Below are 12179 nucleotides of genomic sequence, written 5' to 3'. Positions count from 1 at the left end.
AGTGAGCAGTAGCACCAGGCCCAGGGCAAAAAACTCTGGGTACTTGGCCAGGGGGTGGGTTAACTGCAGAGAAAGGCTTCCCTCCAGGGCCCTGGAGATGTGGCTTCCAATCAGGTGGCCAAAGATGGCCGCACCTGCGGGCAAACAGGTATGTAACACGACTGCGCCTCCGGATATATTTTGGGGGAAAAGGACCCAAACCAGTTACCTAATCTCAAGAGTATTTTTTCTTGGGGTAAGGGGAGGACATAAATGATTTACAAAATAGGTAAAATAGCATGTTGGAAGGAGGTAGAAAAAAAAAAACCGTTTGAATGAAAAAAAAAAAAAAAGCACCCCCCCCCCCCCCAGGAAAAGCTGTCACAGGAAAGACGGCACGGAGGTGATTGGGAGGAGGGGACTGGGGGGTGGTATGAGGCCGGGGCTGCAGTGTGGCCAGCGTCCTGCGGGGCGGGCGCCCCCAGGCCCCAGGCGCTGCGGTCGAGTCGCCATTTTGGGCAACGCAGCCGGTGACAGAACGTGCTGCCCAGGTTGCGGGGGGCAGCAAACTCGGGCTCGTGTATCACCCCGTCGAGAGCCCGGGCGGCCCCCACAGCAGGGCTGACTGACGCGCGGAAGCCCGGAGGCCAAAGACCGCGCTCGGAGGAGGTGCCTGGCGCGGTCCTACCTCCGCGGCGGAAGCGGCTCCGAGAGGCGAGAGGCGGCGCTGTCGCTCCCGGGGGCGCTCCCAAGGGCGCAGCTCGGCCTCGGCGGCAGCTGGAGGGGACCGGCCCGCGTCTCCGCGCGCCCAGGCGCCGCCCCGCCCTCGGGCCCGGCCCACGAGGGGCGCGGAGGCTCCCGGGTCTGCCGCAGCGGGGCTTCGGGCCGCCGGCTCCTCGGACCACGCGCTCAAGGCCGCCCCATGTCCGCCCTCCGCCCGCCCCTCGCTGCTCCCGCGCCCGCTTCGTGGGGGGACAGCCGCCCCCTCACACCGAGCATCAGCCGGCAGCAGCCCCTGGGCCCGCAGGGCCACCGCGTCGGGCTCGGAGGCTGAGCCGAAGCCAGTGGGGCGGGAGCGGAAACCTCAGTGGGCGCCGGGCCCCCAAGCGCACCCTTCACACCGCGACAGGCTGGGTGGGCGGGTGGGGCCCGGAGGACAAGGGGTGCCCGCCGAGTGGCCAGCGGGCTTGTGCTCACAGCGCATCCAGGCGCCAGAGGCCGGGACACACATCAGGGCCCCCGGGCCGGAGCTCACAGCCCCTCCACTCAGAAGCCACCCTGTCCCTTGCCGCCCACCCCTCCCCGCGCTCTCCCCACAGCCCCGTGTGCCCCAGAGCACGGCATCGCGCGCGGCTGCCGCACGTCGTGCCCAGCGTGGGTCTGGGCCGGCCGCGACCGCCGCACAGAGCGCGGCGCCCTCCACCGCAGCCGCATCCACCCAGCTCGGCGCCGCCCTCCCGGGTGCGCGGCCCGGGGCCCGGCTGGAAAGGGGCTGCGCGGGGAGCCAGGGGCCATACCCGCCACGCAGCGCCGCCGGGGACGCCGGACGGGCCCGGGCTTGGGCTCCAGCCGGTTCTTGGACTTCAAGATCCAGAACGCGCCGGGTCGCCCGACTGCCTGGTGCTCACCCGCCCGCCCTTCGGCAGCTGCGGACCTGGCATCCCCTGGCTCAGGGCACGGAAGGGTCAAGCCGGGAGTTGTTCTTAATTTTGCTCAGGAAAAGCGGTATCAGCGGGAGCTAAAGACAGCAGAAACCCACGAGGCGTCTGAAAACCACCCGTTCTGCAGATTCGGGGAGACAGCTTGGAGGCAGTCAAGGGTGCCGGCACCTGCAGCACCACTGAGGACAGACCTGGCTCCCCAGTGACTCATGTCCAGACCCCAAACAATTCCGTTGACTTGTTGGTTCGCCTCTACAACTGATTGTGGTTTTTATTTGGTTCCTTTTTTTTTTTTTAATTCATGAATGAGACACATCCAGACCGCCTGACTAACATGCCCAGGACTCACACCAAAGGGGAAGTATTGGGCCTCCCTGGTGGTGCAAGGGGTTAAGATACAACCTATGAAGCTATCCACAGCCACTGAAGCACGAGTTCGATCCCCTGCCAGGGAGCTACTCACAGGGCTCTGCAGACCTCACCTGTCTCGCCCGCTGCCCACCTCAGCAGTATATTTCAGTCACTCCACCTGTTCTGTTCCCCACTCTGTCTCTGGTGAATCCTCTCACCTCCCATACCGCTGGCCTGTACCCCAGTTCTTGTATGCACAAAAAGATAAATATTAAAAAAAAAAAAAGAGTATGTTTGTGAACACATGGCCAAGCCCAATCACACAAAATTACAACACTGTGGAGTTTAAATGTGAGGAGGGATGACTCCTGGGTGAAAGTTTTTGTACATTTAAAGCCTGAATTCCAAGTTTTTCTGTCCAGTGTGACTTCTAAATTCAATGAGGGGTAACTTAAAGGAGAAAGTATTCCACATCCTTTATATGCACAGGGTTTCTCTCCTGTGTGAAGTCACCAATGTCAAGTAAGGGATGACTTACAGGACAGCTTCTTACGTTCTCTATATTCATAGGGCTTCCTCCAGTGTGCCTTCTCTGATGAATACTGAAGTCTGACTTTGTGTAGAAAGTTTTCCCACATTTTTCACATTCATAGGGCCTCTCTCCAGTGCGCCTTCTCTCATGGATGATGAGGCTTGACTTTTGGGAGAAAGTTTTCCTACACACTTTACATTCATTGAGCCTCTCTCCAGCGTGCCTCCTCTCATGGTTAGTGAGGTGTGACTTTCGGGAGAAACTTTTGTTACACTCTTTACATTCATAGGGTTTCTCTCCTGTGTGAATTCGCAGATGAACAGTGAGTTCTGACTTCGGAGAGAACATTTTCCTACATTTTTTACACTCATAGGGCTTCGCTCCAGTGTGCCTTCTCTGATGAATATTGAAGTCTGACTTTGTGCAGAAAGTTTTCCAACATTTTTCACATTCATAGGGCCTCTCTCCAGTGTGCTTTCTCTGATGGACACTGAAGACTGATTTCTGGGAGAAAGTTTTCCTACATTCTTTACTTCATTCAAAGGGCTTCTTTCCTTTGTGACTTCTCTGACGAACAGCGAAACCTGCCCTCCGCTTGTAAGGTTTTCTACATTCACAGCATTTGTCCTCTTTGTGAGTCTTCCCATACTTAATAAGGACTGACTTCAATGTGAGAATTTTCCCATATTCTTGATACTCATAAGGGTTCTGTCCTGTCTGCTGTCTCTGATGTACACCGGGTGCTGACACCCAGGGGAATGTTTTCTTGTGCTCTTTACATTCACACCATCTCTGACTTGTAAGACATTCCTGATGGCCACTGAGGGCTGAATTCTTGCAAGTTTCACACCATTCATCAGGCATCTAACCTTTTCTATGTATGGATGCTTAGTGAGAAGAAACATTTTATACAAAGTTTTACCACATCTGTTATTGTCAATGTTTTTCTCTATCTTTTCTGTTCTCTCATGCTGAGAAAGGGATAATTTCTTGCTGGCATTTTCTCCACACTGGACACGCTAATGGGGATCAACCTCAAAACTTCTACAAAAAATGAACTGTGTTGGTTTCTCAAAAAAGTTGCCCCCTTTTGTTAGAGCTGTCACCAATCTCCCCTCTGTGAGCCGTCTCTTAGACAAGGAGGATGGCCTTTCCTACGCTTCCCATATTTCTTATACTTACAGGGAGTCTCTTCTGGAAAAGCCCTCCTATGTCTAGAGACCATTATTACCTCCTTGTTGAAGGCTTTCTCACCTCTACTAAATCCAAAAGCCTGCTGCGAAGTATGAACTACCTCATGAAATGTAGAATACTGAGGACACTGCAGGGATCCCCAGGTTAGAGCCAAGGCCTCAGGCCTGCTAGGGCAAAGCACCTCACACATTTTAAAGTCCCTGGGCATCACTGCTGAATAATCACCATTATTTAGGATGTTTCAAAACATTAGAGGTCAAGCTGCGTGTTTTTCCTAAGTCTCTTACCTCATCAGTTGATGTTCTGCTCCTGGCCAATACAACTTTACAGAAACACCTGCCCTGATTTTCCAGGTTGGTTTCAATCAGGTCATGCAGAGTCTGAGCCTCTAAAATGAGATAAAAATAACCCTATCTATTAACATCTTAACATTCCTTGTGGAATACAAACATAACGTAATATTTATGCCAATAAAACAAGACTTTAAAGGTCATTAAGTGGCTGTTGACATAATACATAGAAATGTTTTCCTCGCTATTCGTATAACAAATTTCATTAATAGATTTTCTGAATTCAAATCAAGTTCACAAAAAACAGAAGCAAAAAAAATCTTAAGTTTGTTTTACTGTTTTAATTCATGAAGAAATTTTGGTCAATAAACTTACCTACTTTCTAGCCATAGCTTTCAGCTCAGAGATTTACACCTAATACTTGTTTACTCTGCCCTTTCTCTGTATTTCTGTCTGTATTAAAGGAGTGTCTAACCATGGCTCTTTGATGTTAACTCAACCTTTGAAAAATGGCAGGATGTTCTGCATCAGCTACTTACTGGATGTGGAGGAGGTCATTCGTCTGTCATTTTACAATGAACAACACTTAGGGGAATGTCCACAGACAGCTCTGGGTTTTCTCTTCAAGGCACAACATCTTGGGGCCTCTGGTGGTGCAAGAGGTTAAGACGCAGCACTATGAAGCTACGTGCAGCCACTGCAGCACAGGTTCAATCCCCAGCCGGGGAGGTAACCCACATGGCACAGTAGACTTCTCTCTGGCCCGTTGCTCCCCTCAACAGCGTATTTCAGTCAGTCTGCCTCTTCTGGTGTTCCCCACTCTATCTCTGGTGGATCCTTTCACCCCCACACCTCTGGCCTGTACCCCAGTTCTTGTATGCATAAATAAATCTTTTTTTTTTTTTTAAAAAGAGCATAACATCTTCTTTCCCATACTTGACAAAGAAAGCTTTCTGCAATTTTCCTAATAAAACTATTACTGGCTTCTCAGAACCTAAGAAGCACAGGAAACCATGGATCATCATTTTGTACAACTGTCCTGTTAAGCTAAAATATTTAGGGTACACAGCCCACACTGTGCAACTGCCTTTAAGAAGCCCTTTTCCAGAGAATAATTCACTGCCTCTAAAGACATCAGAGTTCACTGTTTGAGACTTCTGCCGTCTCCAAGTTATACTGTACCTACAGTCCATGTATCGCCTACTTTTTCTGTTTTAGAACATGATTTCCACAAGAGAAAGTGAAACCAGCTATTTTGAAGGCCCACTCCCAAAGCCCCAGCCCCATAACCTAACACTTTTGGCACTACTGGATTTGGGATTCACTATCTTATACTATTTTCCTCCCATGTTACCACTAACTCCTCTCCCAAATGAACAATTTGCTGGGAAGGAGTCAGCATCACAACTGCTGATGCTGTTGGTCACAAAGCTTGTCCCTAGACATCACGTTCTGAATTGACTCCCTAGACCCCGTTCTCTAATGCCACCAGCTCTGAGCTTCTGATTTCCTAATTCCCATCCGTAACAGTGATAAATGCCCAGTCCTAGATTGTTTATATATTGCACATTCAAATGGCAAAGTGGAAATCTATTATGTCAAACTCGGTATCTACAATGCAAATACTTAACTCTCCTAAAAGGGCCATCTGAGCACATTTTCTAAAGTAACAGCCCATTTTTCTCTCCCTCATATAAGTTAAACACTCTGTGGCTCTTACTTCACTAGTTAATATGTATATAGCCTTGGGGCCTCCCCGGTGGTGCAGCGGTTGAGCGCTGGGTTGCGAAGCTGCCCGCGGCCTCTGCGGCGCCGGTTTGATCCCTGGCTGCTCCCCGGCCACCGGAGGAGGGTCCCACATGGCGCGCAGACCTCTCCTGCCGCCCGCTGCTCCCCTCAGCAGTGTACTTGGGTCCTTCTGCCTGCTCTGCTCCCCGCTCTGGCTCTGGTGAATTCTCTCACCCTCCCGTGCTTCTGACTGTACCCAGTGCATGTATAAACAAAACAAACAAATAAATAAATAAATAAAACATGCTTCTATTAAAAAAAAAAAAAAATATGTATATAGCCTTCATTTTTCTATTTTAACAAAAAATGAGCTCCATAAAATGATGAGAAGTTCCTGGATCCCTTCTTATCCTGATGTGGCAGAATACACTGGTGTTGAACAGTCCCCAGTTAACATGATCAAAGAATAAGCAGACATATAAATAAATGCCTTAAAAAAAAAACAACAACAACAGGGAAATGGAGAATCCAGAGAAAGTGACTGACCACAACATTCTAAGAGGATTCAATCTGCATTGGATTTTGGCTAAGTCTAAGAAAGTTTATCTTCATTTAAAAAGGGGGGCAGAGGGTAAAAGGAATTTCTATGTCAGAGGCACATTTGGAGACATATTAATGAACATGTCAGATACGTGCAGATCAGGTGCCTGAGTTTGGACCTGGGGAAAGCCTTTGGAGAAAACAGTTCAGTATGCCCAACACCTGCCGGGCTCTCCTCTTCCAGGCTTCCCGCCCAGGATGCAGACTGACCTGAGAAGTTCTGGGTTGGAGGCTCTTCCACAGTCTACAGTTGTGTTCCTTGCTCCATCCTCACAATCACCTCAGGCTTGGTGACACAACACCCTGTTGGTGAGAAATAAAGCAGAACTTTGGACAACCTGCATGAGGCTTGCTGTCTCTGAAAGACAATAGCAGAACTTCAAGTGGTGCACAATGAGGGGAGAATATGAATCTTAAATGAAGAGGTAGACAGTCATTCCCGATGGCCCAGAATCTAAATATAAGTTGCACTTAATTTTGTGCACAGTTGTACATTCATCAATGAAAAGCACAGAGCTTACACTTGGCAGTGACTGGGCACCTTCACTCACCCAGGGAGGCCAGTCTCCCACGGTCCCTGTAGAGGGTCCTCTGAGTGTTGTTCAGGTCCTGCCACTCCTCCCAGGTGAAGCTCACAGCTACGCCCCCAAAAGTCACCATCTCCTGGGCCTTTTTGATGATGCAAGGGGTTAAGACACAATCTATGAAGCTATCCACAGCCACTGAAGCACGAGTTTGGTCCCCAGCCAGGGAGCTACCCATATGGCGCAGCAGACCTCTCCTGACTCACCCACTGCAGTATATTTCAGTCACTCCACCTGTTCTGTTCCTCACTCTGTCTCTGCTGAATCCTCTCACTCCCCATACCTCTGGCCTGTACCCCAGTTCTTATATGCATATTAAATAAATAAATCTTAGAAAAGAAAAATCACCATCTCCTGTAATGACACCTTTCCCCCTCAATTCAACACATCAGCGTGAGTCAGAACTGGCAGCTAGGAGTTTACTTTTGTACTTTTTCCTCTTACCTCAGTGGCATCATGTCATATTCTCTATGTTGTGAGATAAACATACAAGTATCCTACCTCTGTATTAAATCATTAGTTGTGAAAAAATACTACTACTTTCCCTCACAGATCTGCAATTATTCTTTTTGCTAAGAATAGAAGGATGAATAAAACACTGACCCTCACATGTTTTTATAATCTGGTTTGGAAGGATAAGCATAGAAAATACCTGGAATAACATATTTTAGGATTTCTCAAAAACATGTTCGATGTAGAATGGGTAAAATAAGGGGAACGAAGTAGCAAACTTGTGCCATTAAGCTGCACACTTCACTGAAGACCAGAGATGTCCCGCAATTCCACACGAACCACATTTTTCATGAATAAGAGGCAAGCACAGAAATGAACTGGAGGAAGTTAAGAGCATTTGCCATGTGACTGGAAGTGCAAAAAGCCACTCTGTGTAGGTGGGTGTTCCTGGCCTTGAGACAGATAGCAACAGTAAGCGTATTCAAGAAACTGGCTATGAAGTTATTTTTTATATATGACCTAATACAGCAAAAAAATTTTATATGGGGGACTCCCTGATGGCCTAGGGGTTAAGCATCAGTGCTAATACCGCTGCGGTCTGACTGAGTTTGATCTGGGCCAGGGAGCTGACCCACATGGCGCAGCAGACTTCTATCTCCCGCTGCTCCTCTCAGCAGTGTATTTTCAGTTGATCTGCCTATTTGGCTCCCAACTCTGTCTCTGGTGAATCCTCTCACTCCCCATACCTTTGGCCTGCACCCCAGTTCTTCTAAGCAAAAAAAAAAAAAAATAAGAGAACAAGAACAAAAGTAGAAGAAATACGAATTTTAACTGATAGAAAAAGAGTAACATGTCATAATAATGAAGAAGAGATTTGTCAAAAGATTGTGCTAGCAATAGGAAAGCCCAGCACTGAGAGACCAATTAATAAGTCCATCATATTCTTTTCCTGTGCAGAAAACCCTACGATCATCCACACATGTACTTTCACCTTTGTAGTAACTAAAATACGTGGATTCAAGGAATTTTTGGATAACACAACTCTATGCCTGTGTCTTAGTCATGTGACCGGCAGCATCACACTTGAGGGAAAAGCCTTCAGGACAAGGACGCTCCCTCCCCACAGCCAGCAGCTGGGCCTGGTAGCGTCAGCCAACACAACTGGAGAGAAAAGCAGCAGTGAGGAAGTGCATACACTATGTGACTCACACCTGCGGAAAATAGAGAGAAACACTCAAAAACGACCTGCATCTTGTTCTCCCACGATATTACAAAAGGAAAAACTACCCTGTCCAGAAGCTGTTTTTTTTTTAAAGATTTTATGTATTTATTTTTGTGTAGAAGAACATGGAATCAAAAAAACAAACAAGCAAACAAAAAAACAAAGGCAACTACATTATTTAGGGCTGTACTTTCAAAAGCAAGTAACACTAGCCTAGAAAGTTCTGACAGTTTTGGGTTTAGACTGGGTGGTAATCTATGCACACAAGCCTTATCAAAAGAGCAGTCAAGCCCAGTCAAGGAAGGCACGGTTAACATTTTTTATCCTAAGAAATCATTTTTCTTATTTTTTAATTTTCTTATTTTTTAAAGATTTATTTCTTTATGCATACAAGAACTGGGGTGCAGGTCAGAGGTGTAGGGGGTGAGAGGATTTACCAGAGACAGAATGGGGAGCAGAACAGGCAGATCTACTGAAATCCACCGCCGAGGGGAGCAGCGAAGAGAGAGGAGAGGTCTGCTGTGCCATGTGGGTCAGCTCCCTGGCCAGCGATCGAACTCGTGTTGCAGTGGCTGTGGACTTCATAGTGCTGAGACTTAACCCCTTGCGCCACCAGGGAGGGGCCTTCTGAATTTTATATTTTATCTCATTTCATTCTTGTGTTGAGTAAGAATGAGATATAAAATTATAGAAAGTGTATCACCTGAGGATGTCATACAGGTTAGCATTCTTAAACAATCACTACAAATTTCTAAACACATCTATCATGTCCTAGTAAGTCGAAATCCCCACGCTCAATGCTTTTTTGTAACAAATTCTATGGGGTGAAGCATAAAATGCCACTGTTGGAAGATCAAAAGACAAGCTCCTCTGCGGTGCAGTCTACCTTATCTTTTTTTAATAAATAAGATCAATGATCATTCCCAAGAAGATTGTGGAAATATATACACAGGAAACACTTATTATGAATTTTTGAATTTACATACTCCACTGAAAGCAATTATGGGGCATGATTAAGGTAAGATTTTAAAACATGTGTTCTAAGTTGATGCAATTTCTGGGAAAAAAAATGCTGTCAAGAAGAAACTTGTGGTTGGGCTAAACTGTGGCACGTCAAGTGACCCTGGCAAATCACTAGAGTCGGCAAGTCAATTTTTCCTATTGTTCTTAGAAGCCAGATTTACACTGACAAAATCACACCCAATAACCAAGAACATTTGAGACGGAGGTTCAGCACATCTTTACATACCAAATTTGGCTGGTGTCAGACCAGTTTTGAGGAAGGTGAGATAATGGAAAACCGTGAGGGAGAATGCGTGTGTGCTCACACAGGAAAGCACCAGTTCTCCCAGTTGTGACAGAGCACCCTCCACCCCAGACCACACCTTCCAGAAACCTCTAAGGAGGGACATTTTGTTGTCCTCTACCTACCTCTGTATATCAGTCTCCGACAGCTTCGGGAGGAGGTACTGTCACCCGGACTCCTTCACCCTGGGCAGAAGCACCAACAGTTACTTGACCAAGCAAAGCTAGGAGGTCCTTCCTGTGGCTTCTCTCTCTGCTCTGACAGGCTCCCCACTGGGGTTCAGGTCACAGTGCTGTCCGAGGGGGCGGCGAATTCCTACTCACAGGAACAACCCTTCATTCTCCCCAACAGCTGCCTGTTCCAAACAGCACAGGACCACCATCCTGAACCGAAATACTGCTACTCACACTCAGTCCCTAGGAACTAGGTCTTGTAGACGTTTCTGCAGAGTTGTGCCAGGAGGGAGGCACCACCGGGAACAGCGCGGCCCCGACGCTTCCAGAGGAGAGGATCTCGGAAAGCCCACAAATGCACCCTCACATATAACGTCCACACCCGCTTCCAGGTATTTCTGCTGGAATCCACAGCTCCGCCGAGTCATGAGACGGTCCCCGCCAGATCCCGGGCACAGGAGAGAAGCCACAGGAAGCTAAGCTGACGCAGTAAAGACTCCCGCAGACCCCTCCAGCAGGACAGCAGCTGCCCGGGCAGGAAATCCCAGCACCCCCTCCGGGCAGGAGAGACCCCTGCCCGGCAGCAGGTAACTCCAGCAGACCCTCCGGCAGGAGAGACCCCACTGCCCGCGCCCAAACCCGCCGCAGCGGCCTGACCCCAGGCAGACCCGCTGTCCCCGCTTCAAGGGGACGCGCCCTCGCAGGCCGTCGTCAAAGGCTGCTCCGCCCCGACGAGCGCGGCCTCCTCTCGTCTCCACCACCCACCCGGCAGCTCGAGGCGCGCGGGGAGCAGGAGCAGGTGCCGCCTCCGGGCAGTGTCGCGGGGCGCAGGCCTTCCTCCGCCCCCGCCCGTGGCCCACATCCCCCCCGGCCCCCTGACGAGGAGGGGCGCCCCAGCCGCCAGCCGGCTCTCCGCTCCCGTCGCGCTCCGGGGCCCCGAGCCCGCGCCCTCCCTCCGCCGCCCTCCCCTGCTGCGGCCCAGTCCCGCGCGCGGGGCCGCTCACCTTCACCCCCGCGCTCGGGTCCCCGCCGGCACCTCCCCCCCGCACAGCCCCGGCCCCCCTTCACCCCCGAGCCTGCACCCGGGGCCCTCGCCGGTGTCCCTGTTCCCTCCCGCCGGCGATACTAGCGCTCAGGCCCGCCTCTCACCGCGCACGCACGCGGGCCCCGGCGAAGGCGGAAGGACCGCGGCGCCATGACTTCCGGCCCGCGGGGGCGTGGGGCGGGCGGGAGCGCCCGCGCGGAGCGGAAGGGGCCGGGGAGGCCTTCCCAGAAGCCTTTGCGGAGCCGCCATTCCAGCGCCGCCTACATGTCCCACAAGCCTGTGCGCCCAGCCAGTGGGCCCGGGGTGGGGGGTGGGGGGAGAGGGTGTTTTCATGGCAGGACAGCCTGGGCCTGAGACCTGACCTGGTGGGGGGGCCAGGCTGGTTCATTAATAGCTGGGTTCCCCCATCGGAAAAGAATGTGCGTGAACGGGAGAATTCGAATTGGGGTACATGTTCCTTGATGTTGTTTACTGTTACTGATTTTGGCGTGCCCATGACGACAGGCTTGTTAATGCCCGCATGCTGCTTTACTGCATTTCGGAGTTTCAACGACCAGTAGTGTTTGAATGCCTCCCAATTTCCTACTCCCTTAAATGGACTATCGGTTGGTATGCTTTCTTTGGGGTACTGTTAACCCCAAAATCCAGGACATTTAAAGGCAGGCATGCTTATTTCAAATTAAGGAATTGCAATTTAGCATACAGATTCAGGTAGAAATCTAAAATGTGCCGCCTCCCCGCAAGGAAGGATGAAGTTGAGGGTTTATATAGCAGGAAGAGAAAGATAAGGCAAATAAAGAGTTGAACACTGTTAACAAGTTGAACTGATTTTTTGCTACACAAAATTGGTTGCTTGTCCTCTAGAAAGGATCAAAATGCAACCGACTGGTTCTAACTTCTGACTCATTCACTGCTCATGACTCCAAACACTTCTCAAAAAAATTGTTTTCTTGATGTTTTCTTATTTATTTATGCATACAAGAACTGGGATGTAAGCAGGAGGCACCGGAGGGTGAGGCTTCACCAGAGACAAACAGACCACACAGATTTACTGAAATACA

The 12179-nt window shown here is 49.8% G+C and overlaps 1 protein-coding gene and 1 long non-coding RNA gene across 3 annotated transcripts; both read right to left on the bottom strand.

Annotated features, from left to right (window-relative positions):
• Nucleotides 1-1575: 1575 nt before the first annotated feature.
• Nucleotides 1576-3387, bottom strand: LOC129144644 (zinc finger protein 25-like). The gene is made up of 2 exons (XM_054697533.1): nucleotides 3374-3387; nucleotides 1576-3055 (listed from the first exon to the last, which is right to left on the bottom strand). The coding sequence occupies exons 1-2, from the start codon at nucleotides 3385-3387 to the stop codon at nucleotides 2443-2445; spliced, it is 627 nt and encodes a 208-aa protein (XP_054553508.1). The 3' UTR covers nucleotides 1576-2442.
• Nucleotides 3388-3416: 29 nt separating this feature from the next.
• LOC119249709 (uncharacterized) lies at nucleotides 3417-11274 on the bottom strand. Of its 2 annotated transcripts, XR_008552580.1 has the most exons (5): nucleotides 11223-11274; nucleotides 10026-10085; nucleotides 6546-6638; nucleotides 4005-4105; nucleotides 3417-3567 (listed from the first exon to the last, which is right to left on the bottom strand). It is a non-coding gene; the product is annotated as an uncharacterized LOC119249709 (long non-coding RNA). The 2 variants fall into 2 exon arrangements; XR_008552579.1 differs by lacking the exon at nucleotides 3417-3567 and having other exon boundaries at nucleotides 3574-4105.
• Nucleotides 11275-12179: the final 905 nt, after the last annotated feature.

The sequence above is a fragment of the Talpa occidentalis genome, unplaced genomic scaffold (genome assembly GCF_014898055.3).
Source record: "Talpa occidentalis isolate TD23 unplaced genomic scaffold, MPIMG_talOcc4v2.1 talOcc4.17, whole genome shotgun sequence".
Classification (NCBI taxonomy): Eukaryota; Metazoa; Chordata; class Mammalia; order Eulipotyphla; family Talpidae; genus Talpa; species Talpa occidentalis.
Note: the sequence above shows the minus strand (reverse complement) of the source record. Positions and strands in the feature narration are given on the sequence as shown.